We start from the raw sequence: 27386 nt of genomic DNA, 5'->3' as shown, positions 1-27386 counted from the left end.
CACATCGTAATTACATTAGCCAAGATAAAAATGAAGGGAGAGAATCCTAGAAGCAGCAAGAGCTAAAGGGGACAGTCACCTACAAAGGAGTCCCCATCAGACTGTCATTGATTTCTCAAAGAGACCTTACAGGCAAAGGCTGGAAATGTTCAAGTCCTTGAAATCTAAAGACCTACAACCAAAGATTGCTCTAAGGACCTACATCCAAGGTTGCTCTATCCAGCAAAGCTATCATTAGAATGGAAGAGCAGATAAGGTCAAGTTAAAGGAGTTCATCATCGCCCAGACCTTAATTATATGAAATGTTAAAGGGACTTATCTAAGAAAAAGAAGATAAAAAATATGAACACTAAAGTGACAACAAACTAACAGCTATTAACAATCAAACCTTAAAAAAAAAAACTAAGCAAACAAATAGAACAGGAACAGAAACACAAAAATGGAGATCACATGGAGGTTAGCAGTGGGGGCAGGAGGAGGGGGGAAAGGTACAGGGAATAAGTAGCATAGATGGTAGGGAGAAAATAAACAGGGGGAAGTTAACACTATAGAAGGGAGACTTCCAACAAGATGGAGGCATAGGTGGAAACATTGTGCCTTCTCGCACAACCAAGTTTAAAATCTACAAAGTTTTAGCAACAAAAACGCAGCCAAACCACAGAAAATTGAACTATACTGAAGTCCAACAACAACGAACCATTCAGCCAGACCGGTAAGAGGGGCAGAGCCAGCAGCAGAGTGGGGTTGGGCAGGAAAGACCCACCAGACCAACCAAGATGCGCAGGCAGCCGAGGACAAATCCCAGGTGTGGAGTAGCGACGGGTGGACCCGCTGAGGGCACAAGGTGGCAGGCTGATTTTGGTCACACATTAGCGCTCAGATAAACCAGCGAAGGAGTGATCAGTGAGACAGATCGCGCAGGCCCCAGCAGTGGGAAGCAGCAGAGGGGACCGCTATTGTCCCTCTCTGAACCCGCCCCCCCATAAGAGCATCACAAACGAGTGATCTGGGTGGCCCCGCCCTGGTGAACACCTAAGGCTCCCCTCCTCATACGTAACAGGCTCAAGAACAACTCAGAGCCCCAGAGCCGATAAATCTAAGCGAACAAGAAATTGCCAACACATCAGATGCACAGTTCAAAACACTGGTGATCAGGATGCTCACAGAACTGGTTGATTTTAGTCACAAACTAGAGGAACATATGAAGGCTATACTAATTGAATGAAGGGAAATGCACAGGAAACCAGTAGTGATGGAAAGGAAACTGGGACTCAAATCAATCGAGTGGACCAGAAGAAAGCAAATAATGGCCAAACAGAAAAATATGAAGAAACAAGAATTCAAAAAAAAAAAAAATGAGGAGAGGCTTAGGTACCTCCAGGACATCTTGAAACGTTCCAACATCCAAATTATAGGGGTACCAGAAGGGGAAGAGGAACACCCATGAGTGGAAAACTTATTTGAACAAATAATAAAAGAGAACTTCCTCAATCTGGCAAAGGAAATAGACTTCCAGGAAATCCAGGAAGCACAGAGTCCCAAAGAAGTTGGACCCAAGAAGGAACACACCAAGCCACATCATCATTACATTAGCCAAGATTAAAATGAAGGAGAGAATTCTAGAAGCAGCAAGAGAGAAGGGGACAGTCACCTACAAAAAAGTTCCCATCAGACTGTCAGTGGATTTCTCAAAAGAGACCTTACAGGCAAGAAGGGGCTGGAAAGAATTATTCCAACTAATGAAATCCAAAGACCTACAACTAAGATTGCTCTATCCAGCAAAGCTTTCATTTAGAATGGAAGGACAAATAAAGTGCTTCTCAGATAAGGTCAAATTCAAGGAGTTCATCATCACCAAGCCCTTATTATATGAAATGTTAAAGGGACTTATCTAAGAAAAAAGAAGATAAAATACATGAACAGTGAAAGAACAGCAAACTCACAGTTATTAAGAACCACACCTAAAACAAAAGCAAACTAAGAGGACAGCTAGATCGGGAGTGAACCATAGAAATGAAGATCACATGGAGGGGTAGCATCAGGGGAGTGGGAGGAGGAGAAAGAGGGAGAAGGTACAGAAAATAAGTAGCACAGACAGTAGGCAGAAAATAGATAGTGGGGAGGGGAAGAGTAGTAGGGGAAATATAGAATCTAAAGAACTTGAGACATATGGATATAAACTAAATTAGGGGGGAATGGTGGGGGAGGGTGTGCAAGGTGGAGGGGAATGAAGGGGGGAAATAGAACAACTGTAATAGCATAACCAATAAAATATTTTTTTAAAAAACCCCAAAACAAACAAAGAAAAAGAATGTTACAGGAAAAGTCGAAGCCAAAGAACTTATATGTACCATCCCTGAAGATGAAATAAATTAGGGAAATGTGGGTGGGAGGGGATGTGCAGGGTGGGGGGAAATAAAGTGGGGAAAATGGGACAACCGTAATAGCATAATCAATAAAAAATCTTTTTTAAAAAAGAAAACTTCAACAGCATAACATGACATAACCATAAAAAGAACCAGTCAGAAATGAAGGATATACTCATAAAAATAAAGGATTACAGAGACTGAACCTATATAATTTTATTTACCAATATCATCCCAATAAAGTCAGTTAAAGAATAAATAAAAGAATAAATTACCAAACAACAAATGTTGGAGAGGTTGCGTGGAAAAGGGGACCTTAGTTTACTGTTGGTGGGATTGCAGACTGGTACAACCATTATGGAAAACAGTATGGAATTTCCTCAGAAAATTAAAAATCGACCTGCCTTTTGACCCAGCAATTTCACTGCTAGGATTATATCCTAAGAACCCTAAAATATCAATTTCAAAGAACCTATGCACCACAATGTTCATAGCAGCACAATTTACAATAGCCAAGTGTTGGAAGCAACCTAGGTGCCCGTCAGTAAATTAATGGATCAAAAAATTGTGGTACATATACACTATGGAATTCTATGCAGCAGAGAGAAAGAAGGAGCTACTACCCAACATGGATGGAACTGGAAAGCATTATGCTGAGTGAAATAAGCCAGGTGTTGAAAGACAAATACCACATGATCTCACATTTAACAGGAAGCTAAACAACAAAACAAATAAGCAAGCAAAATAAAAACAAAGACGCTGAAATAGAGAGCAAGGGGACAGTGACCAGAGGGGAGAGGGGAGGGAATTTAAGGGGAAAAAATGGGAGGGATTTAGAGGAACAAGTATAAAGGACACAGGGACAATAACTAAGGAGGGTGGAAATGGGGGGAGGTGGGGAGCACGGGCGGAGTGGGCTGGCATGGGAGAAATAGAAAACTGTACTTGAAAAATAAATTTTAAAAAGTTTAAAAAAAGAATAAATTACAGGGAATCAATAGTAGAGCACATGAAGTAGAGAATTCGTGATTTGGAAGACAAGGTGGCAGAAAACAATCATCAGCCCTGGCTGGTGTAGCTCAGTGGATTGAGCACGGGCCTGTGAATCAAAGGATCGTGGTTCGACTCCCAGTCAGGGCACATGCCTGGGTTGCAGGCCAGTTCCCATCAGGGGACATAGGAGAGGCAACCATACATTGATATTACTCTCCCTCTCTCCTTCCCTTCCCCTCTAAATTTAAATAAATAAAATCTTAAAAAAAAAAAACAATCATCAGAACAGCAAAAGAAAAAAGTCCAAAAAGAAAGGATTGTATAATGAGCTTCTGGAAACTCCAAGAATACCAACTTTTGCATCATGGGGGTGCCAGAACAGGAGAGAAAGCAAGAAGTTGAAAATCTATTTGAACAAATAATGACAGAAAACTTCCCAAAACTGGTGAAGAAAATAAAGATAAAAGTCCTGGAACTGCAGAGAATCCCAAACAAATGAACACAAAGAGGCCCACAGCAAGACACATGATAACCAAAGTGTCAAATGTTAAAGAAAAGAGAGTCATAAAAGCAAGAGGAAAACATTTAGTTACCTACAAGGGAGCTGACTCCCATAAGACTGTCAGCTGATTTCTCAACAGAAACTGCAGGCCAGAAGGGATTGGTACAAAATATTCAAAGTGATGAAAAAGAAGGGTTTACAACCAAAATCACTATACTCAACAAAGCTATCATTTAGAAGGGAAGAACAGCTCCCCAGGCCAGAAGAAGCTAAAGCAGCTTCTCACCACCAAACCAGTATTACAAAAAAATGTTAAAGGGGTTTCTTTAAGAAGAATAAAAAATTAAAAATATGAATAATAAAATAACAATAAATTCATATCTATCAATAATTATTCTAAATGGAAATGTATTAAATGTTCCAATCAACAGACAAATAAAGACTGCATGTATTAAAAAATCAAGGCCCTTGCTTATGCTGTCTACAAGCAACTGCAGATCAAAATACACAGAATGAAAGTAAAGGCAGAATCAAATTCAAGAAGTTCATCATCACCAAGCCATTATTATATGAAATGTTAAAGGAACTTATATAAGAAAAAGAAGATAAAAAAGATGAACAGTGAAGCCCTGGCTGGTGTAGCTCAGTGGAGAGAGCACGGGCCTGTGAATTAAAGGATCACGGTTCGATTCCCAGTCAGGGCATATGCTTGGGTTGCAGACTGCTTCCCTGCAGGCAGGTTTCCAGCAGGGGATGCATGAAAGGCAACCATACATTGATATTTCTCTCTCTCACCTTCCCCTATATAAATAAATAAATAAAATCTTTAAAAAAAAGATGAACAGTGAAAGGACAGCAGACTCACAGTTATTAAGAACCACACCTAAAACAAAAGCAAACTAAGAGGACAGCTAGAACAAAAGCAAACTAAGAGGACAGCTAGATCAGGAGCAGAACCATAGAAATGAAGATCACATGGAGGATTAGCAACAGGGGAGTGGGAGGAGGAGAAGGGGGGAGAAGGTACAGAAAATAAGTAGCATAGATGGTAGGTAGAAAATAGAGAGGGGGGGCCCTGGCTGGTATAGCTCAGTGGATTGAGCACAGGCCTGTGAAGCAAAGGATCACCGGTTCAATTCCCATTCAGGGCACATGCCTGGGCCAGGTCCCCAGTGGGGGACACTTGAGAGGCAACCACACATTGATGTTTCTCTCCCACTCTTTCTCCTGCCCTTCCCCTCTCTCTAAAGATAAATAAATAAAAATATTTTTTAAAAAAAGAAAATAAAATAGATGGGGGGAGGGCAAGAATAGTATGGGAAATATAGAATCTAAAGAACTTGAGACATGTGGTCATAAACTAAAGGGGGGGAATGGTGGGGGAGGAGGTGTGCAGGGTGGAGGGGAATGAAGGGGGGAAATAGAACAACTGTAATGGCATAATTAATAAAATATATTAAAAAAAGATATTTCATTAAAATGGTAACAAAACATAATAAAACTGGGTTAGCAATACTTATACCGGGTAACATACACTTTTTTTTTTCAACTTTGATTGTATTTGATTTTGTCTAAGGCTTATTTCTTTTTTTAAATATGTTCATTTATTTTTATATTTAATTTTTTAAAGATTTATTTATTTATCTTTAGAGGGGAAGGGAAGGAGAGAGGGAGAGAAATATCAATGTATGATTGCCCCTCGTGCATCCCCTGCTGGGTACTGGCCTGCAACCCAGGCATGTGCCCTGACTGGGCATTGAACTGCAATTGTTTGGTTAGCAGGCCCGTACTCAATCCACTGAGCTACACCAGCCAGGGCTAAATATGTTATTTATTTTTAGAGAGAGGTGGAAGGAGGGAGAAAGGGAGAGAAACATCAATGTGCAAGAGGAATGTTGATTGGTTGCCTCTCACACGCCCCCAACTGGGTAAATGACCTTCAACCCAAGCAGGAGCCCTGACTGAGAATTGAACCAGGAACTTTTCAGTCTGGGAGATGGCACTCAATCCACTGAACTGCACCAGCCAGGGACTGACAACATATACTTCAAAACAAAGGCTACAATAAGAGACAAAGAAGGATGCAGCAACTCCACTTCTGGGTACTTGAAGAAACCCAAAATAGTAACTCGAAAGGACATACACATCCATATATTTATTTCAGCTTTATTTACAATAGCCAAGATATGGAAGCAACCAAAGTGGTGCATATATGCAATTGAATATGATTTTGTCATTAAAAAAAGAATGAAGCCTTGACATCTGCGACAACATGGATGGACCTAGAGGGTAATGTGCTAAGTGAAATAAGCTAGATAGAGAAAGACAAACACCATATGATTTCACTTACATATGCAATCTTAAAAAAACAAGCAGAAAAAAAAAACCCCAAACTCATAGACACAGACAACATTTTGATAGTTACCAGATGGGAAAGTAGTTAGGGGGATGGGTGAAGAAGGTGAAGGGATTTAGAAATACAAATTGGTAGTTACAGAACAGTCACGGAGATGTAAAGTGCAGCCTAGGGAGTATAGTCAGCAATATTCTAGTAAGTACGTATGGTACCAGGTGGTCCTAGATATTTTGGGACGTTCATTTCATAAGTTATATAAATGTCTAATCACTGAGTTATACACCTAAAACTACTATAATATTGTATGTCAACTGTAAATTAGAAATAAATTATGCCCTGGCTAGTGTGGCTCAGTGGATTGAATACCGGCTGCAAACTGAAAGTTTACCTTCGATGCCCGGTCAGGGCACATGCCTAGTTGCTGGCCAGGTCCCCAGTAGGGGGCATGTGAGAGGCAACTGATTGATGTTTCTCTCCCTCTCTTTTTCCCTCTCTTCTCCTCTCTCTAAATATAAATAAGATCTTTTAAAAAATAAAAATAAAATAATTAAAGAAAAATTTACTATGAGGGAGACGGTCTGTGAATATATGGTAGACTTTTTTTTTTTAACTGGAGGGCCAGCTTCCTCTACTCCTAAACCTCAAAGATTCCCAGTCAGAAGGCAGAACCTCCACCCTGACCCATCCCTAGTCAGTTTAGCTAGACTGATATTCTAGCATCAGACTCAAAGATAACAGCCTTACAGAAACTGTTTAACTTGCTTCCACAATTAGAAAGCTCGAATCCATTGACCAGATCCCTTTTAACACAGCCCTGCTTCTGTGATTGAACCCTGACTGATACACCTTCCAATATGGATGGTCAAGTCTTTATCTTTTCAGTAGCTCAAACACTTCCTCCTCTCTATCTTCATTGTTGCTTATCATACAGTCCCCTTAGTTGATGTCATTCAGTGACTTCACTATACCTTTGTTCTAATTATTTTTCCATGTATGTGTTACAAACTTGAGGCCATACAAAAACATGGAAAATCAGGCTCCTACACTATCAGAAGACAGTTACCAGGATTTGCACCTGACTGGCCAACCTGATCTTTAGCTGCACATAAGGCTGAGAAACTGGCATTCATCTCTGAAAGACTAAACTCATATAATCACTATGCTTCATTCTTTTTCATGAATGTGGAGTAGTATGTTGTATGGCTACGGCATCATTTATATACAAAATCCATACTGGAGAATTCCATCATTATTTTTGTAGTTTGCTGATTATGAATTCTTAATTTTTTCCAAATACTCTATCATAATCTACCCTATCAAGTCCCCCCACTTAGGCTTCTTTTATTGCACCATTTATTATTATCTCTATGCTAAGCCTGCCGTACAGCTGGTCTCTTGGGGCTTCTCTTCATTGCTAGATTGAATCTAGATTGGAAAGTATGAACTAAAAGCTGTCTTATTTTCAGATTACATAATTCTGTACATAGAAAATTAAAAACAAGTTCAGCGAGGTCACGATTCAAGATTAATATACAAAAACCAATTGTGTTTCTCTATACTAGCAATAAAAATTAAAAAATGAAATAAATTATTCAAAATAGGAAAGTAAAGTACTTAGCAACTTGAACAAAAGAAGTGCAAGATGTACCCCAAACCTATAAAATATTACTGAGGGAAGTTGATCTATAATTTCAATGCAATTAATACCAAAATTTCAGCAGAGTTTTTTGTAAAAATTGACAACTGATCCTAAAGTTTATAAGAAATAAATAGAACCTAGAATAGCCAAAAGTATTTTTTATTTGATAAAGTTTTATTTTTCAAAATATATGGCTGGCCCTGGCCAGTGTGGCTCAGTTGGTTGGAGTTTCATCCTATACACCAAAAGTTGGGGATTCAATCCCTGGTTGGGGTGTGTATGGGAGGCAACCAGTCAATGTTTCTCTCTCACATAAAAGTTTCTCTCTCTCTCTCTCTCTCTGTACCTTCTTCTCTAAAATCAATAAACATATTTGTTAAAAGATTTTTTTAAATGGACAGCTGGTACAATCTGTTGTTCATACATCTTCAGCAGCTCAGGCACCCCCACCTTCAGTGTTTCTGGTGTAAATTACTTGAGCTCTGAGCTTCGAAACTAGCTAAATAAGTCCTTTACTAAGGAGCCCTGGCCAAGGAACAAGGACAGATCCTGGCCAAGGGCCTGTCTCTGAGAGATCTTCGGTCTCTCAGAGACAACAGCTGGGGTTATAAGTTTATACTCAGGAACTTCCTTACAGAGTTTGTCGTGTGTTGCTTTGTCAAAAAAGACCAGGTTATTGAGCTTGTCCCAAACTTTGCTTCAGATACCTCCTTCTTTCTTGCCTTGCTCCAGATTTGTTCACTTGGTGTTTGTCTTTTTTGGCCTTCGTTCCAGCACCTTTCTTGTTATCCTTGGGCGGCAGAGTGAAACTCAGAGCAGCTGCTACCACTGCTGCCTCGATAAGATGCAAAATGATTTGTTAAATAAGCAAATTTGGAGGACTTCCTATTTTCAAAACATAATACGAACCTACATTAATCAAGACAGTTTTGAAAGTCCTGAAATAATCCCTTATATTCATGGCCAGCTGATCTTCAACAGAGATTTTAATGGGGAAAATAATCTTCAACAAACTAATGGGATAATTGAATATGTACATACAAAAAGATAATGTTGACACTTTGCTCATATCAGACATTCAAAGTGGATCATAAAACCTAAATGTAAAAAGTAAACTATAATCATCCTTTAGGATTTGTGACTTATATTTAAAATATCTTGGTGGTAGTGATGGTTAGGGCTTGAATTAGAAAGACTGAATTGTTATTCAACTTATTTACGCATTCATTGGTTGACTGCTATATATGCCCTGACCAAGGATCAAACCTGCCTGGCTGTATCAGGATGATGCACTAACCAACTGATTACCCAGACAGGGCTGTATTTTTTTTAAATGATTGATTGATTGATTTTAAAGAGAGAGGAAAGCGAAGAGAGAGAAGCTTGTCTAGGGCTTATCCCCAGAACCTGTCTGCAAAACCCCCTTTTTCTCTGACTTTTCACTGAGCTACAGAACAGCAGCCCTACCTTAGCTTCTTTCTGTCACTGCAAATGAGTTCATGGAGTCCAGCATGCCCCGCTTCTTTCCTGTAACATTTCTAAAAAGCCAAAGCAGCCCTGCCTAGGCTCTCTCTGTTGCTTCTTCTATCCTAAGCCCTTCCTTTATTTCACTGTCCCCAGCTGTAATCAATGTGAAATCTTTCCTGCATGAAGTCAAGAACTCACAGACTACCAGAGGCAGACCCACTCCAGGCCCAGTCCCCATCTGGTAACAATGCTAAGTTTGATCACTTGGTCAATTTTGGCATCCCTCATTTCCCCCCAGTGTAATTAATGTTATCTTTGGATGGTTCTTTGAAATCCTGAAACCATCCCATTTTCTACAAATTATCACGCATTTTTGGGGGGAATTGTATGTTTTTACCCTCATCCAAGGACATGTTCAGATTCTAGAGAGAGGGGAAAGGAGCAGGGAGAGAGGGAGAGAAACATCTGTCAGTTCCCTGATTGGGGGGATGTTTGTCATCTGAATAAATTCCTCAATTAACAGCTGCAATCTATAAATTTTTTTAATTAATTTTATTTAGTTATTTTTCCAGTAGTTTTTTGTCTATTTTTCCCTTCCCAGCCTCCCCCTCAATCTATAAATGTAAATTTGATCTTTCTGCCCGCATTTATTTGCTGTCATTCTTCTGTCACCCCTGAACACTCACCCTCCCCTCCTCTTTCTTAGTCTCCTTGTAAACTCAGGAATCTGACACTTTAACAAAACATGGTATTCAACCCTGACCAGTGTGGCTCAGTAGGTTGGACATGACCTGCAAAGCAAAGGGTTACTGGTTTGATTCCGGGTAGGTGAGGGTAGTGACTGGCATGCCGGTTTGTCCTCGGTCTGGATACATGCAAGAGGTTTTGCAAATTGATATTTCTTTCCCTCCCTTCCCTTCTCTCAAAAAAAGACAAAGCAACTACAACAACAAAAACCCTGTTCTTCAAAACACCCCCTTTAAAGAAACAAAAAGGCAACCAGGGTGAAAGAAGAGATTTTCAACACCTATAGCTTGACAAAGGGCTTGTATGCAGAATAAAGTACCCACTCCTAAAAATCAGTAAGAGATAACCCAAAAGAAACATGGGCGAGAGACTTGACACTCGCTTTACAAAAATGAATAACCAAATGGCTGATAGACATAACAGAAGGTGCTCTCTGGCGTTCTGGTTACCAGGAAAATTAAAACTGGTGATAAGGATCTAAATTTTAAAATGTTGGCAAGATTACGAAACATCTACTGAAAATTTCCCTACACTGGTGGTGGAATTGTAAATTGGTAAAGAAATTTAGAAAACAGCTTAGTGTAACCTACCATGTTTAAATATATCCAACCTTACGACCCAACAATTCCACTCCATGGTAATATGTGCACAGGCAAAATTTTAAAAGGTTAATTTTAGCAATTAATAGCCAAAAACTGGAAAGAATCCTAACATGTTATCAGTGTAATAAATCATCTGTGGTATTTTCATACAATTGACTATTGTGAAACAAAGCAAACTGTAAGTACACGAATTGAAGAACAGGGAAGAACTTCACAAACGATACAGATCAAAAGTCAGACGCAAAAGAATATGTGCTCCTACTTATTTAAATAATGTGATAGATAGATACAGTTCACAGGGTTAGACATCAGCAATGCCAAGCCTTTGGACCGGAATGAAGGGAAGTGTGGGAAGCTTCAGGAAAGCATCAACTTTCCTAGCTAGGTTTTATTTTTTCCTGAAGCTGAAAAGAGAAGAGACAGAAAGAGAGCAAAAGCAGACAAAAAAATTAAAAAGCAGTAAGAAGTAGGGAGAGCACCTTCAGGGTCTCCAACGTGAGAGGGCAAGAAAACAGCACTAACCCTCCAGCGTGGAGCGCGAGCCCGAAAGCTTGTAACTTCCGCTGTGGGCCCCGCCCCCTGACAACCACTGGTAGGCCCGACCAGTTCTGGTTAGGAAGAGGAGGGAATGAGAGGTATCACTAAAATCCAATGAATCGTTTATTCTCTGGGAAAATGATGTGTTTGTAAGCCAATCAGGCGCAGAGCTTAAGGGTCCGCCCACAAGCTGCCGAGCCAATCAGCACCAAAAGGGGCGGCGGTGGCTTTGCGACCCGGCGGAGCTGTGCGGCATGGCGGGCGGGGTGCGGGAGGTGCTCACGTTGCAGTTGGGACATTTTGCTGGTTTCGTGGGAGCACACTGGTGGAACCAGCAGGTGAGGTCTTTGGGCCGCTGCTCCAGTGGAGCCTTTCGGGGTGTCCAGCCTTTACTTCCGGCTGACCCATCTTGCCACAGCTGGGTTCAGTTCTTCTGCACTTCCCCAGGATGCTGCGCTGCGTGAACCGGCCAATACTAAGTTGCCGCCAAGCGAGCTGTGCCCAGACGTCTTGTACCGGACCGGCCGAACGGTGCACGGCCAGGAGACGTACACGCCGAGACTCATCCTCCTGGATCTGAAGGGTGAGGCGGTGGCCGGGGTCAGCCAATGCCCTTTTCGCGTGCGGAGTTTCTAGTATCCGTTCGCTTCAACACTCCCCAACCTTATTAGGCTGAAGGGCAGAGAGACATGTTGCCTAGGGTGAGCTAACCACAATATGCAAATACCCGATGTACTCAAGAAGGCAAAACTTTATTCCGTCCACGAGCAATCTCTGGAATGAGCTGCTTGTCTTTGGAGACAGTGATACAGCACACCTAAGGCCGCTGGGTCTTTGCCCCAGGTCCCACAGCTAAGGAAAGGATGGAATCTAAATTCTCCAAGGCAAGGGTTTTTCCCGGTTCATCTATATTCAGAACTTGGAAGCGCCAAGTGCCGGAGGAACGGTGACAGCAGGTTAGGTGATCACATGAAGACTGGTTGAAGGAAAGAACTAGGTTTTGATCTAACATTGCCTGTTATTTTTGTGCAGGTAGTTTGAGCTCCCTCAAACAGGAAAGTGGACTCTACTGGAACAAACAGCTCGATGCTGCAATAGCATGGTATTTGTGGTTTGGAGGAGTGGGAGATACACACAGGAGGCTGGAAAAGAGGGAACCTGACTATAATCAGTCTCCAATTACTTTGAGGCAGGGGAAGCTCACCACACACACAGAGGAACTCTATCCCAAGAACCCTTATCTCCAGGATCTTCTGAGTGCAGAGGTGAGGGTCTCTGGCCTGAACTTTTTTATTCTAAGTTAAAAGAGAATGTTTAATTAGGAAGTTACAGGGGTAGTAGAAGTGAGCCACAAGAAATGGGCTCAGGAAACAAGTTAGGCAGAAGAAGGGCCCCTGGAGCCTAGGAAAGTACACTAGAAAAGACTGAAGCAGTCGTGCTCTGTGGAGAAAATGATGGAGAGTGCATGCCCACCCTGAACTTTTAAACCCAGTGCTACATACAACCAGAGTGCCTCCACTAAGGCAGAGAAAGCACTTCTCTTCCTAAAGGTCTGACTACAGAGCGGGAAGGAGATTGTAGGGTGTGGCCAGCAAAATCAGGGAAGATAAATCTTTTGCCTTTAGACTGCCTGAAACTAAATGTAGATTTGTCTCATCCCTCACAGGGAGCGCTGAGTAGTGATGGTATTTGGAAGGTCAAAGCCATTCCCAATGGCAAAGGTGAGACTTGTCCAGATACTGCAGGATGGAGAAGTGGGCAGAGCAGGAACATTGAGAAAGGCACATTTCCTCTGCTTTTTCTTCAGGTCCTACACCACTCACCACTGCTACAACTCCAAAGCCACTTATCCCCACGGAAAGCATCAGAGTCTGGTCAGACTTCCTCAGAGTGCACCTCCATCCCCGAAGCATCTGTATGATTCAGGAGTACAACCATGATGGGTATGGGCGGGGTGGGGTGCTATGAGGGAAGAAAATGAGTTCCCACCAATGTTTAAGAGGCTCTTGAGGACGTCTTCCCTGCCCTCCCCAAAAAGAAGAGATCTGGCGGGGGGGTGGGGGGGTGGAAAAGAGGGAATACTATAATTCCTAGATTGTGTTTATGCATGACAGCGAAGCAGGTCTCCTGGAGGCTTTTGGCCAAGGGGAGAGTGTCCTGAAGGAACCCAGGTACCTGGAAGAGCTGGATGACAGGCTGCACTTCTATGTGGAGGAATGTGACTACCTGCAGGTAGCTGAGTGGCAGGGTGGACACAGAGGGAGAAACTCTTCTCATCCTACCATCTTTCATCATTCACCTCTTGCCAGGGCTTCCAGATCCTGTGCGACCTGCATGATGGCTTCTCTGGGGTAGGTGCTAAGGTCACAGAGTTGCTACAAGATGAGTATTCAGGGCGAGGAATAATAACCTGGGGCCTGCTCCCTGGTCCCTACAGTCTCCAGGTAAGTACAACTTCGGAAAAGCTCACATGGCACAGCAGGAGAAACGAGGAGATGATAACCCAGTGAGGAAGTTCTTAAAACAAACCACCTTTTCTTTCGGCAGGAGCCCCAGAAAAACATCTACCGTCTGTTAAACACAGCGTTTGGTCTGGTGCACCTGTCTGCTCAAAGCTCTCTGGTCTGCCCCTTATCCTTGGGTGGGAGCCTGGGACTGCGACCTGACCCACCTGTCAACTTCCCTCACCTGCGTTATGATGTAAGGCTCGATGCTCTTGTTCTGACAACTAGTGACGGGAAGCTGTTACTGGCTCTATTCTTGAAGCCTCAGCTTGAACTCAGCTATGGTGTGGCCTTAGATCACACTGTCCTGTGCATGTCCAGCCTTGGGCCACACACACCATTTTGTCACAAAGCCCCCAGACCTCTCTGCCATCAGTATTCTGTGTCCAGTTTTTCCCAGCCAAAAGACCAAGTGCTCTTCTCCACACCCTTTTCACAGGCCACTCTGCCCTTCCACTGCAGTGCCCTCCTGGCTACAGCCCTGGACACAGTCACTGTTCCTTATCGCCTGCATTCCTCACCGGTTTCCATGGTTCAGCTGGCTGACATGCTGACCTTCTCTGGGAAAAAGGTATGAAGCTTTGTGAGGAGATGGGTTGGAACTGAGAAAAAGTTCTGTAACTTGATCTTGTTCTTACCTTGAAGGTGGTGACAGCAGGAGCAGCCATCCCCTTCCCTTTGGTTCCAAGCCAGTCCCTTCCTGATGCCCTGGTGCAGCTTGGAGGGACCACTCCCTGGGTCCCACTGTCTGCGTGTGGGGACTCATGTGGAACGCGCTGCTTTGCCCAGTCAGTGGTGCTACGGGGTCTGGACAGAGCATGCCACACCAGGTGAGGGCTGGTGGCCCTCAGAGCCCTTGTCAGACCTCTGTTTCATGTCCTCTTCTCCCCAGCCCCCCGGACACTCTCAAGGCACTGTCCCACTTTTCTTCAAGCCATCACCTGAACTGAGCATCCCAGTTCAGGTGATGGCTTGAAGTCATAAGAAATCTTAGTTTCTTCTTCATGCTGCCCCAGATTAACGGTGATTTTTGGCTTTGTTCTGGCAGTCAGCTCACCCCAGGGACTCCGCTGCCCTCCCTGCTCCACGCATGTACCACTGGGGAAGAAGTCTTGGCCCAATATTTCCAACAGCAGCAGCCCAGAGTTAGGAGGTCAGTAAAATGCTTGCTCCTGCTCTCCTCCCGGACCTCAGGCTTCCCCTGACCCTTTGTTACTCAACTGCTCGCTTCTCATCTCCAGTTCTTCCCACCTGCTGCTGACTCCCTGCAAGGTGCTCCCTCCTTATCCTTGCCTCTTCTCTTCGAGCCTCAGCCAGCAGGGTCTGATTCAGGATGACCCCCCAACTGGAGCAGGTATGTAGGAGGTAAAGAAAACGAACACTTCAAACATGAGAGGTTTTGCTCTGTAGCTAATGGGATAAAGGTACTCAGAAAGGTCACAAAAATCCCTTTATTCACTCTACAGTTCCTCAAGAGAAGTGTTCTTTTGGAGTACTGGTATACTAAGGGGGCAGTGCACAAAACTTACTCAGTTTACTTTACAATCCAGTCAATAAAGACCCAGACTTTCCTGTCTCTACGGCAGAGTCTCAGAGTGGAACGACCCAATTACGGGTTTCCCGTTTCTGTCTCTTTGCAGCAGTGGAGAGCATCCCAGTGCTTGGGGCCCTCTGCTCCTCTGCATCCTTGAATCAGACTCTGGGAGACTTGGCCAAGGACCTCACCAAACTTGACCTGCGGCGCTGGGCCAGCTTCATGGATGCTGGAGTGGAACAGGGCGACCTTGAGGAGCTGTTGCAGGACCTACAGAGTCTGGCCCAGTGCTACCAGGGTGGTGATAGCCTCATGGACTAAAGTTCCAAGAAAAGGAAGGAACTAGTTTAGAATAAAAAGTGCTGGATGCAGGAGCTCAGTGTCTGGGACTGGCTACAACATACGCACTTATTACATTTAGAAACGCTGTACCTTAGACACAATGACAAAAAGCTTAAAAAGAGTAGAAAAGGAAATGAGCCCCACTCTCCCTCAATGCTATTTACAGAGTAATTTTAAAGACTTCATAGCACACCTTGAGTAAGGCAGACGCTGGGAAGGCCATGAACACCCTCAGCCTGCCTCTGTCCTTGTCCTCAGCCCTTGCTCCTCCAGCTCTGCAAACTGAGCACGGGGGGGTATACAAGCAAGGTACAGGCACCCTATTCCTTACTGGGTGCCAGTGGGGTGGCTCCTATTCACAGAACACCTACACTCCGAGTCTCATTCATCCAGCTCCTCCTCAGACAGAAGGTCTCCGTGGTCGGACAGCTGGTCTGCGTTGCTGGTGCTGGTTGCGTCATCCTCGTCCTCAGAGCTGGCCTCACAGGCGGTGTGGAAGAGCTGCATGAGTTCTCGAAAACGGTGGGAGACCTAGGGGGAGAGGCGAATGGCTGTGTTCCTGTACCTGAGTCAGTAACTTTAACAATGAGTATTATTTATACCAAGTTGGACAATCTTACTTGTCCCACACAGTAAGCTTGCCAGGGCTATATCCTCCTTATAGACAAGGAAACTCAGGGTAAGGAGTGTCCTAAATCAAAGCTAGAATGGAACCTCTGGGGCTTCAACCTCAACATCCAATGCCCTTTCTCCTCTAGAACCACTACCAAACACCCTGGCAGGTCAGCCCTTCCTCAAGGCAGACCTTTACAATGACCCACTGATGTCTTCTCTTAGTTCAACAGCCCTTGCCAGGCCCTCTCCTTCGTTCCTCTTGAGTTTGAAACTTTAGCAGGGCTCCCCCCACTCACCTCAGTAGGGGTCTTATTTCCTAGCTGCTGGGAAATGTTGCGAAAAGTCTGGGGCTGCGCTCCTTTCTCCTGGCACATGGTGAGAATCACACGGTCTGCTTCCCTGTAACCAGTATATCATGATTAATCCTACATCAGTAACATGGATATGGGCCATGTGCTTTTCAAACACACAGCCCCATCCCCACCTACCTTGTCCACAGGACCACCTTTTCCCCAGTGGAGCTGACTTTGCTGTTGTTTGCACATACTGTGACTTCTGTGGCCTTTGCTTGCTGCTCCCCCTCTGGACCCTTGCCCTGTATTTCACTGTCTTTAGTCAAACCTCCTTTAGGGGCTTTGGGAAAAGTCTCTGGGGTATCAATTCCTAGTGAAAATTCATGGGCAAGGGACTTCTTGTCTGATGTCTTCACCCCGGCTTTGCCTGAAGGCTGCCAGCTCTCCTGAGTATCTGGTCTCCCAGACACCTGTCTTCTCCCTACATCTCTGGTCCTTGAGGAAATAGGATTCATAAAGGGAGCAGAAGGTTCAACAGTTCCAGGCCATTTATGAGCTTCTGAAGCATCGCAGACCAGCATGGAAGCCTCCAAGTCACCCACTGCCTTATGGTCCTTCCCCTCATTCTGAAGCCTGAGGGATGCTTCAGGGTGAGAGAGAATCTCAGGGCCAGCCTGCTCCATCCCAATGGTGGCTGATTCAGCTCCAGTTTTGGAGGGAAGCTGAGGAGTCTCTGGCGAGCAGGGCAGTTGGCCATCTAGGAGGAGATGTGGTTCTGCAAGAGTCCGTTCTTGAGGGGAAAGCAAAGTGCCTCCCACTGCTAATCCTGTATAGGGGGAAAACAAAGATTTAAGGGTACTAAGGGCTGTGATGCACCCAAGGCTACCAATTACCACCAGGTCACGCTGGTGAGCTACTGTGACACAATTCTAATCCAAGAGTGAGGTGGGGGTTGGAGCTCAAGTCACTTATATAAGTCAGAGGACTGCGGCCACAGGAGAGAAGGCTGGACAGAAGGGTTTCCTATTGGCTTACTAGTAAGAAAGATGGTAGTCCATCCTTGAAAAGAATGTTACTTACACAGGTCCAAAGCCTGTGAGAGTAAGACAGAAATCAACAGAGAAAGGCCGGGTGGGCAGCCTGATCACTCACCTGGAATAGGCATCTCTCCTTTTTGGGTACTCTGGCATGTCCTGCCCTGGGTAGTCTCAATAGTTTCCCGTTCCTCTGGAGCTTCCTCCTCCATCACGTCCTTGCCCTGCCGAGCTTCCTTAGCACCAAGCATAGGACTGGCCTCTCGTTGGGGGCTGCCACCCCCAAACTCATTCGGCTCCTTGCTCTTGTAGGATTTACTGTCGCAGACCTGCAGAGATGGCATTGTGAGTCAAAGATCTCTATTTCCTATGTCTTAGGGGCCCACAAAAGGGAGAGGCCCCACTGTAATGCTCAGCAAGTCAATCAAGATGCATGCCTACTCCAAGGACTTAAAATGCCCAAACAGAACACTGGATTCAACCATTCCTTTACCTAAAGACTGAATTTTTTAACCCAATCAACCCTACCCTAGAGAACCAGTATCACCTTTAGCATCTGTTTTCCAGAGGTTTACTTCATTAAAAAAAAAAAAATCTAAGAAAAAATATTTGAACTGGTTGATTTTTTTCCCAACTCTGAAAGCTTTATCAATAGGATTCTCTTTAAAAAGCAAAATCCATGATATAGCTTTATTTTTATTTTATCCTCACCTCAGGACATCTTTCTTCATTGCTTTTAGAGAAAGAAGAGGAGACAGAGGAAGGGAAAGGGAAGCACTGATGTGAAAGAGGAACCTCGACTGGTTGCCTCCTGTCCACGCCCCAGACCTGGGATCTGACTTCCAATCCTGATGTATGTGTGCCCTGACCAGGAACTAAACATGCAACTCTGGTTATGGGATGATGCTCCTACCAACTGAGCCACACCGACCAAGGCAATTTTAAAAAGACTGTATTTGGGACTTCCGCCAGGATGGAGGCGTAGGTGGAAACACTGTACCTTCTTGCACAACCAAGTCAAAAAACAACAAAGTTTTAGCAACAAAAACACAGCCAAACCACAGAAAATTGAACAATACGAGAGTCCAACAACAACAAAACACTAGGCCAGACCGGTAAGAGGGGCAGAGCCAGCAGCGGAGCAGGCCAGGCAATAAAGATCCCCCAACCCAGGCGAGCAGGCAGCCAAGGGCGGATCCCAGATGTGGGAGTAGTGGCAGGCAGACCCAGTGAAGGCGCAAGGCAGCAGGTTGATCTTGGTCACACATTTCCGCACAGATAAACCACTGAAGGAATGAGCAGTGAGACAGACTCACAGGCCTCAGTGGCCAGAAGGAGCATAGGGGACCGCCATTGCTCCCTCTGACCCCACCCCCACATACAGCATCACAAACCAGTAACCTGGTTAGTCCCACCCTGGTGAACACCTAAAGCTCCCCTCCTCATACGTAACAGGCTCGAACAGATCAAAATATGGCTCAAGAACAACCAGAGCCCCAGAGCCGATAAATCTAATCGAACAAGAAATTGCCAACCTATCAGATGCACAGTTTAAAACACTGGTGATCAGGATGCTCACAGAACTGGTTGATTTTAGTCACAAATTAGAGGAACATATGAAGGCTAAACTAATTGAAATGAAGGGAAATGCACAGGAAACCAGTAGTGATGGAAAGGAAACTGGGACTCAAATCAATCGAGTGGACCAGAAGAAAGAAAAAAATGACCAAACAGAAAAATATGAAGAAACAAGAATTCAAAAAAAATGAGTAGAGGCTTAGGTACCTCCAGGACATCTTGAAACATTTCAACATCCAAATTATAGGGGTACCAGAAGGGGAAGAGGAACACCCACGAGTGGAACACTTATTTGAACAAATAGTAAAGAACTTCCCCAATCTGGCAAAGGAAACAGACTTCCAGGAAATCCAGGAAGCACAGAGAGTCCCAAAGAAGTTGGACCCAAGAAGGAACACACCAAGGCACATCATAATTAGCCAAGATTAAAATGAAGGAGAGAATTCTAGAAGCAGCAAGAGAGAAGGGGACAGTCACCTACAAAAAAGTTCCCATCAGACTGTCAGGTGATTTCTCAAAAGAGACCTTACAGGCAAGAAGGGGCTGAAAAGAGGTATTCCAAGTCATGAAATCCAAAGACCTACAACCAAGATTGCTCTATCCAGCAAAGCTTTCATTTAGAATGGAAGGACAGATAAAGTGCTTCTCAGATAAGGTCAAATTCAAGGAGTTCATCATCATCAAGCCATTATTATATGAAATGTTAAAGGGACTTATCTAAGAAAAAAGAAGATAAAAAACATGAACAGTGAAAGAACAGCAAACTCACAGTTATTAAGAACCACACCTAAAACAAAAGCAAACTAAGAGGACAGCTAGATCAGGAGTGAACCATAGAAATGAAGATCACATGGAGGGGTAGCATCAGGGGAGTGGGAGGAGGAGAAGGGGGGAGAAGGTAAAGAAAATAAGTAGCACAGACGGTAGGTAGAAAATAGATGGGGGGAAGGACAAGAATAGTAGGGGAAATACAGAATCTAAAGGACTTGAGACACATGGTCATAAACTAAAAGGGGGTGGAATGGTGGGGGAGGGGTGTGCAGGGTAGAGGGTAATGAAGGGGGAAATAGAACAACTGTAATGACATAATCAATAAAATATATTAAAAAATCAAAATAAAAGACTGTATTTGTATTCTATATGTGTGTGGAGGTTACACTTCTATGGTAGGAAACAACACCCCAACAGTAGGGCAACCCGGAGGCTGACCTAGAGCAGCAGCTCTGACTCCCTTTGGTACCAGTCTCCCCCACCTCACCTTGCTGCTGCAGTGGCTACAGTTTCTCCTTTTGCTCTTCTTCAGTTTGCAGTCAGGACCTCCTTCATGGCATGAACAGGCACAGTCTTTGGCACCATCTGGCCACTCAGCTTCCTAGAAGATACCTGGGCTCGGTTGGCTGCCAAGCATTTTGGTACTAAGAGAGAAAGCTCAGCCTACCCCTTGACTCCCCCAACTCCATCCTTTCTCTCTCTTTTTTTTTAGAGAGAAGGGGTAAGGGGAGTAGGGAGGGGAAGAGAGGGAGAAAGGGAGAGAAAGAAAGAGAGAAATCGGCTGCCTTCCACGGGTACACCAAGAAGGGACTGAACTTGCAACCTTTTGATGAACAGGATGATGCTCTAACCGAGCCTCCTGGCCAGGGCCTTTTCTCTTTTATTAAACACCATCTCTTCACATTGCCTGAGGAAATCAACATCCAAACCTGACTAAAGTCTATTATGAATCCCTTAAACAATCCTTAAATGACTACAAAAAATGACATGTCCTAGTTGCCCAGGTGTTTCCAGTCATATTTAAGTCAAATATAACCTGAGGTGAAATCACTAGAGAGCTCCACCAGGAGATATGTGTACTCACTCACCTGTCTTTGTTTCTGCCTCTCTGTGCCCTGAGCTCTCTCCCCCCTTCCCCAATCCCCTTGACAAAGGGCTTTGTACATATGGAAGGCTCATTCAAATGATACTCTCTGTTTAATGAACGCAAGACGTAAGCACCATTATTATTCCCATCGATGATGAAGAAACAAATAAATTGCCCAAGGTATCCAGCTATTAAGCAGTTTTTCCCTAAGAAATAGTAAAAGGCGTGGAGTACAGGGCCATGGGTTAAAAATGCTACTTCCTGAAGTGCAGGAGAGAGCAATGAATAAGAGCAGACTCTGGAGACAGATTACCTGGGTTCAGATCTTAGCACTGCCACTTATTAATTATGAGACACTGGCAATGGCCTCTCTCTGAACTTGTTTCTTCTTCTGTAAAATGCAAATAAGAGCAATCTCTTCATATGATTATTGTGAGAATTAAATGAGTGAATAATCCATGTAAAATACTTTCAAGAGATACTTGGTATTTTGTAACACACCTAAGTTCTAACCATTACCATTATTATTAAATTGGGGAATCTTGCTTCTATTTCTTCACATGAACAGAGATATTAAGACCCAAAGGCAAGAGAAATAGCTCTGAGCTAGAAAGAAAACGGGAAACAGATCCTTCGAAAGAGGCATTTGGGAGTGGCGCCTGCTCGGCAGGTGCACTGCTCTGCCTGTGGGCTCCGCACATCCACTGCAGCCTCAGGTCCCAGACGCTCTGCACCACACTAAGCCTGAGAAACACTTAGGCAGAAACTTAAGGCTTGATTCATGAAAAATGGACAATCTCTAACAATCTGGTGTACCTTATCATGATTTTGGACCCCAATCTCCTTTCTTCTTTTGTTCTTTGAGGTTGTGGGTATCTTGGGAGGTTCCTCTTCTTCCTCCACATCAGGCAGAGCCACTTCTTCAAAGCCATCAAACTGGGGAGAAGACGGTGCCACTGAAGCTCTGGGCAGGTCCTCCCTCCTATACGAGGCCTCCTCCCCTCACAACCCTACTGCAGCTTCAGGCCTGTACCTCGTACTCTTTCTCCTCAGTCCAATTGATCTCTTCAAAGTCACCCATCCGGCTAGCTGCTGGGCGCAGATGGTCAAAGAAGATGGAGAACTCATCCTGCAGATGGTCATGGCCCTTGAGGAGATGCCATATCTGTGTCTTGAGCTACGAAGAGTTGTAGAGGGAAAGATGAAGTCTCGAGAGCCTCTCTAGGCCAAATTCCAAACCAATCTCATATATTTCAAAGTTCCACTTTCCTAGTCAACTGGGAGAAACACAGGAGATTCTCCTTGAGGGCTAAGAATTCTTTTTTTTTTTAAAAGATTTTATTTATTTATTTTTAGAGAGAAAGGAAGAGGGGAGAAAGACAGGGAAAGAAACATCAATGTGCAATAGAAATATCTATCAGTTGCCTCTTGCATGTCCCGAACCAGGGACCTGGCCTGCAATCCAGGTGTGGCTCCACCCAGGAATCGAACTGGTGACCCTTCAGTTTGCAGAACAATGCCCAATGCATTGAGGCACACCAGTCAGGGCTGATAGCTAAGAATTCTCTCTTATTTTTAAAAATTGTATTTTCTTTTAGAGAGAAGGGAGAGGAGGGAGAAAAAGAGGGAGATAAACATCTATGTGTGGCTGCCTCTCACACATCCCCCACTGGGAACCTGGCCCACAACCCAGGCATGTGCCCTAACAGGGAATCTAACAGACAACCCTTTGGTTCTCAGGCTGAAACTCAATCCACTGAGCCATACCAGCCAGAGTTGACAGCTAAGAATTCTTTAACTTCCTCTCCCTTTTCTTGCCTACACAGGAGGAGTATTAACAATAGGGTTGGCCCTGACAGATGTGGCTCAATTGGCTGGAGTGCTGTCCCTTTATGGGATACCCATGTGGCGGGCTCCATTCCTAGTCAGGACACATGTCTAGGTTGTAGGTTTGGTCCCTGGTCAGGGCACACACAAGAGGCAACTGATCAGTGTTTCTCACATTGATGTTTCTCTCCTTCTCTCTCTACTTTCCTACCCCTCTCTGAAAAAATCAATAAGCATGACCTCGAGTGAGGATAATAAGTGAATGAATGAATGAATGAATGAATGAATGAATGAATGAATGAATGTAAAATGTAAAAAAACAAACAGCCTTCTGGTTGAGTGTCATCCCACAAAGTGAAAGGTTACCAGTTTGACTCCCGGTCAGGGCACATGCCTGGGTTGCTGGCTTTGGTCTCTAGCTGGGATATGGAAGGCAACTAATCCATGTTTCTTGCCCTCTCTCCCTCCCTTATCCTCTCTCTATAAACAAACAAACAAATAAATAAATAAAATCTTTAACACAAACAAAACAGTAAGTTTTATTTTATTTATCTATTTTAGACAGAGGGGAAGGGAGGGAGAAAGAGGAAGAGAAACATCAATGTGTGGTTGCCTCTCATGGCGCCCCCTACTGGGGACCTTACTTGGCCAGCACCCCAGGCATGTGCCCTGACTGGGAATCAACCCGTGACCCTTTGATTCGCAGGCTAGTGCTCAATCCACTGAGCCACACCAGCCAGGGACAAAACAGTTAAGTTTTGATTCCTAGTAATAACATTCTCTAACCTGCCACTGATCTCCAGCTTAACACAAGCATAGCAAGGGGCCAAGCTTCTCCCAAGACCCATCACCCTCTTCCTTGAAATTTTCCTGTCCAGGGCATAGATGGCATTCCTAAGCCTGTAAAGTCGTGATATGGCTTCAGGTGGTAACCACTCCCTACTCCAGTGTTTGCTTTAGCCAAGCTTAAAAAGTCCATCCCCCCCAGGAAGTACATGCTCCCTCAGAAGCAAAAGGATATAGACTAGGTTAGGCAATGGCAGAAGGGAAGGAGGGCCTAAGGCCCAGATGACAAAGGAAAGGAAGCAGAAGAGGAGAAACTACCTCAGCGATCTCCTGGGGCAGGCAGTCTGCACAGCTTTGGAGGACCTTGATAATCTTCTGGTGGTGTGAGGGGTTCTCTGCAAAGCAAATCTCCAGCTGCCGGAGAAACTTGCGACTCTTCTCAAAAGCCTGCTGCTCCTCAAACTACCAGAGTGAAAGAGGGCAAAAGAGGAGTCACATATACAGCTAGAGCAGGACGTGAGCATAGCAACAAAGAAAAAAAATGGGCTGGGGGCACAGGGCTCTAGTTTACAACTGTGTGATCTTTTGTAAGACTGCTAGCATTTATCCACCTCAGGTTTCTGGGGTCTACTAATTCAAGATAACTAAGGTATGAATGAAAGATTCCAGAGATGGGCATATCTCAATAAACGACTCAAAAGTCATTTATTGTTTCATGATTGTGAAACCAGATACTCAAAGTGATGTAGCATTCAGTTTACAAAGAATTTTCACATAAACATTCATTTGATTCTCAAAATAATATAGGAAGCTCTGCATGACATGCACAATCATTCCGTTATCATTTAACTGCCTTAAGACTATCAGAACAATTTCATTATATTCTTTATTCTTGTGTTTTTCAGTCATGACAAAGACCCCATAACTACTGGGATAACACTTACACTCCAACATTTCAAATGTCACCTTACCACAGTGGCCCTCCCAACCCATCATGTATAAAATTGCAACACTCCAACCCTCACCCATTTACCCACTACTCTCTATTTCTGCTTCCTACTTTACTTTTCTATAGAGCATCATCACTATAAAGCATTATATACTATTTATATCTATTTTATAATTTTTATAATATGAGGGTGGGATAAAGGTAGATTTATAGTTGTTCATATAGAACATAATACAGTAACTAATAAATAAGAAACTGTTTTGTGTACTTACAACTGTACACCTACTTTTGCCACACCCTGTATATACATTTTATGGTCTATCATCTGACTTTCCCCATGAGAATATAAACTCCACGAGGGGAAGATTTTTAAAAAAACATCTTCTGTTTTAAATTTTATTCATCTTTTAGAGAGAGGGGAAGGGAGGGAAAAAGGAAGGGAGAGAAACATTGATGTCAGAGAGAAGCATCGATTGGCTGCCTCTTGCACATGTCCCAACCAGGACTGAACCTGCAACCCGGGCATGGTGACCTTTTGTTTTGTGGGATGATGACAAACCAGTCGAGCCACACTGGTCAGGGAAAAGGCAAGGATTTTAATCTTTTATAACTATTACATTCCTGCTGCCTAGGACTTTGCCTGACACATAGTAGGCATTCATTAAATACTTGATCAAAGAATGTCTGTTTCACAATGATGAGGAGTAAAGGGCATATGATTTAACTGAGGTCTTCACGGCAAGTGCATAAAGCCCCCCATTCCCCATGTAAAGAAAATGAGAGGGTCCTGGCTGGTGTAGCTCAGTGGATTGAGCGTGGGCCTGTGAACCAAACAACCGTGGTTAGATTCCCAGTCAGGGCATGTGCCTGGGTTGCAGGCCAGTTCCCAGCATGGGACACATGAAAGGCAACCATACATTGATATTTCTCTCCCTCTCTCCTTCCCTTCCCCTCTAAAGATAAATAAATAAAAATTAATAAAAGTAAAATTTAAAAAAAAAGGGAGGATGAAGTTGGAAGATTATCTTTTGAAATGAAGGAGGCAAGGAGAAAGCCATCTAACTGGAAGCAGTCAGGAGACTGGGAAAGTGTTAATCAACTCCATTCAAATCTAGTTTCACTCTGACCCAGGAATCCCAGTGTGTTGTCTTTGCCCATCTACTCACTAATCCACAGGCCAGAGCTTGCTCAGGCAACAGGAAAGCGGCAAAGTCCTTCAAGAGTTGAGGCCAGTCTTGGAGTAGAACTTGCAGGCTTTTGTAGAGATCCACAGCCGTCTGCCTCTGAGTACTTGACTCGAATTCGTAGATAACCTGAAGGAAGTCCTCATACTTGCCAGGAATATGCTGCAAGGCCTCTCGTACCTGTACAGGAAGACTTTCAATCACCAGTACCCTTTCTTTGGGTTGCCACAAAAAACAGCAGTACCAAGCAATGATGAGGAGTTATAATTAGAGAGCTCTAAGAACTGTCCCTCCTCTGACAGGCTCTAAGGCCCGACTGTTAATGGAAGACCACGAGAAAGGCGCAGCTCCTTTTCTGGTAGAGGACAACTGGAAAGCCTTCATTCTCTAGGGGCTACAGCCCTCCCCACAAAGCCAGGAAAGCTTGGTTCTAGCTTACGGCCCTCACCTGTCTTTTCTGATTTTCGCTCTGTATTGAAATAGAAAAGAAGTATTCCATACATACACTTCAGCATGGTATCATATGAGTGTAAATAATACAAAAATTAGGATTGTTAGTAAAATATTAGGAGATAAGAAAAATCCATGACTATCACTGCTAGCACTCTACTTTGCTTAGAGGATAAAGGAACCAACTGGTTAGCAAAAGAACGAGACGGCTACCCAGGACACCTCAGGGGAACAGGTTGGTTCATACTGGTTCACGTCTGTGGAGATCGAGGCGCTTCTCTGAGATCCACTCTCTGGCAGTGTAACGTAGGTCTTTCTTCACAAGACAAGGGCACAGTAAAGGTCCTTATTTTAGCCTGACTCAGTGAAGTCACAACCTCTACTGATGATGGACAGTGGTATCACCTTTCCCCAACTTCTGGGCAACGGAAGAGTGACGTTAAGGTACTAAGGTACAATAAAGCTGTTTATGAGACTGAATTCTGTCTCCTTCTGGTTCTCTCACACAGAGCAAAGGTGGAGATTTTAGGGAGAGGGGAAGGGAGAGAGAAAGAGAAAGAGAGAAACACTGATGTGTGATCTGGCCCACAACTCAGCCATGTGCCTTGACTGGGAATTGAACCAGCAACCTTTTGGTTTGCAAGCCAGTGCTCAATCTACTGAGCCACAGCAGCCAGCACCAGACTTCATTTTAAAAATACCTCCCTTATAGGAAAAGTAGCCTCATTCAGATGGAAAAGAGGTAACAGGAAGCAGCATTTGCCTACCCTGGTCAGATAAGCCTGAGCAAAGGCCAAATCCTTCTGTTCCCTGAGTGGATCCCTCTCGAGAATGTTCTCATCATACAGCAACAGCAGCTTGGATGTATCCTTGCTGGCCCGGGCCCGACTGCCCCGCTTGTTCCGAGCTCGATGATTACTCCGGCCCTTTCCAGCAGCTTTGATGCTTTCTCCTGAGAGTACATGTGAAAAAGACTGTTTCTTCCTCTCTGCAACCCATGCTCTTCCCATCCGACCACATGCACCCACCCCATGCAAACCCTTGCAATGGTACGGTCCAACTCAGGAGAAAAGCTGCTGGGAAAGTGGTGTAAGAGGCATGTCTGTCTCCACCAGGGCAGCTCTATGCAGAGTCAGCAGTCTCGAGAGTGAGTATGGCCTTATGTTGGGCTCTCAAGAGACTATGTCTAGGTGAGGAGTAAGCAGTGTTTTCTAAAATAAACA

The 27386-nt window shown here is 44.1% G+C and overlaps 2 protein-coding genes and 1 pseudogene across 7 annotated transcripts in view; 1 reads left to right on the top strand and 2 right to left on the bottom strand.

The window, feature by feature from the left end:
- Positions 1 to 8274: 8274 nt before the first annotated feature.
- LOC128627563 (40S ribosomal protein S25-like) lies at positions 8275 to 9736 on the bottom strand (annotated as a pseudogene).
- Positions 9737 to 11434: 1698 nt separating this feature from the next.
- MSTO1 (misato mitochondrial distribution and morphology regulator 1) lies at positions 11435 to 15621 on the top strand. 2 transcript variants are annotated; one of them, XM_037132533.2, is made up of 14 exons: positions 11435 to 11547; positions 11657 to 11792; positions 12242 to 12311; positions 12399 to 12474; positions 12876 to 12930; positions 13017 to 13152; positions 13324 to 13441; positions 13519 to 13653; positions 13757 to 13909; positions 14153 to 14284; positions 14359 to 14543; positions 14762 to 14866; positions 14955 to 15067; positions 15354 to 15621. In XM_037132533.2, exons 1-14 carry the CDS (start codon positions 11464 to 11466, stop codon positions 15566 to 15568), a joined length of 1713 nt encoding a protein of 570 aa, XP_036988428.2. In that variant the 5' UTR covers positions 11435 to 11463; the 3' UTR covers positions 15569 to 15621. The 2 variants fall into 2 exon arrangements, with proteins under 2 accessions (XP_036988428.2, XP_053522182.1); XM_053666207.1 differs by lacking the exons at positions 11435 to 11547; positions 11657 to 11792 and having other exon boundaries at positions 12403 to 12474.
- Positions 15151 to 27386, bottom strand: part of GON4L (gon-4 like) — an 84404-nt gene continuing 72168 nt past the window's right edge. For all 5 annotated transcript variants that reach the window (XM_037132531.2, XM_037132529.2, XM_053666206.1 and 2 more), the window contains 10 exons: positions 26931 to 27115; positions 25696 to 25893; positions 23899 to 24042; positions 22001 to 22144; positions 21784 to 21903; positions 20368 to 20481; positions 17650 to 17860; positions 16693 to 17323; positions 16501 to 16603; positions 15151 to 16120 (listed from right to left, as the gene is read on the bottom strand). In XM_037132531.2, coding sequence (XP_036988426.2) covers positions 15971 to 16120; positions 16501 to 16603; positions 16693 to 17323; positions 17650 to 17860; positions 20368 to 20481; positions 21784 to 21903; positions 22001 to 22144; positions 23899 to 24042; positions 25696 to 25893; positions 26931 to 27115 — 2000 coding nt within the window. In that variant the 3' untranslated portion in view covers positions 15151 to 15970. The remainder of the gene's footprint in view (positions 16121 to 16500; positions 16604 to 16692; positions 17324 to 17649; positions 17861 to 20367; positions 20482 to 21783; positions 21904 to 22000; positions 22145 to 23898; positions 24043 to 25695; positions 25894 to 26930; positions 27116 to 27386) is intronic.

The sequence above is a fragment of the Artibeus jamaicensis genome, unplaced genomic scaffold (genome assembly GCF_021234435.1).
Source record: "Artibeus jamaicensis isolate MK-2021 breed Jamaican fruit bat unplaced genomic scaffold, CSHL_Jam_final contig_447, whole genome shotgun sequence".
In the NCBI taxonomy this organism is placed as follows: Eukaryota; Metazoa; Chordata; class Mammalia; order Chiroptera; family Phyllostomidae; genus Artibeus; species Artibeus jamaicensis.
Note: the sequence above shows the minus strand (reverse complement) of the source record. Positions and strands in the feature narration are given on the sequence as shown.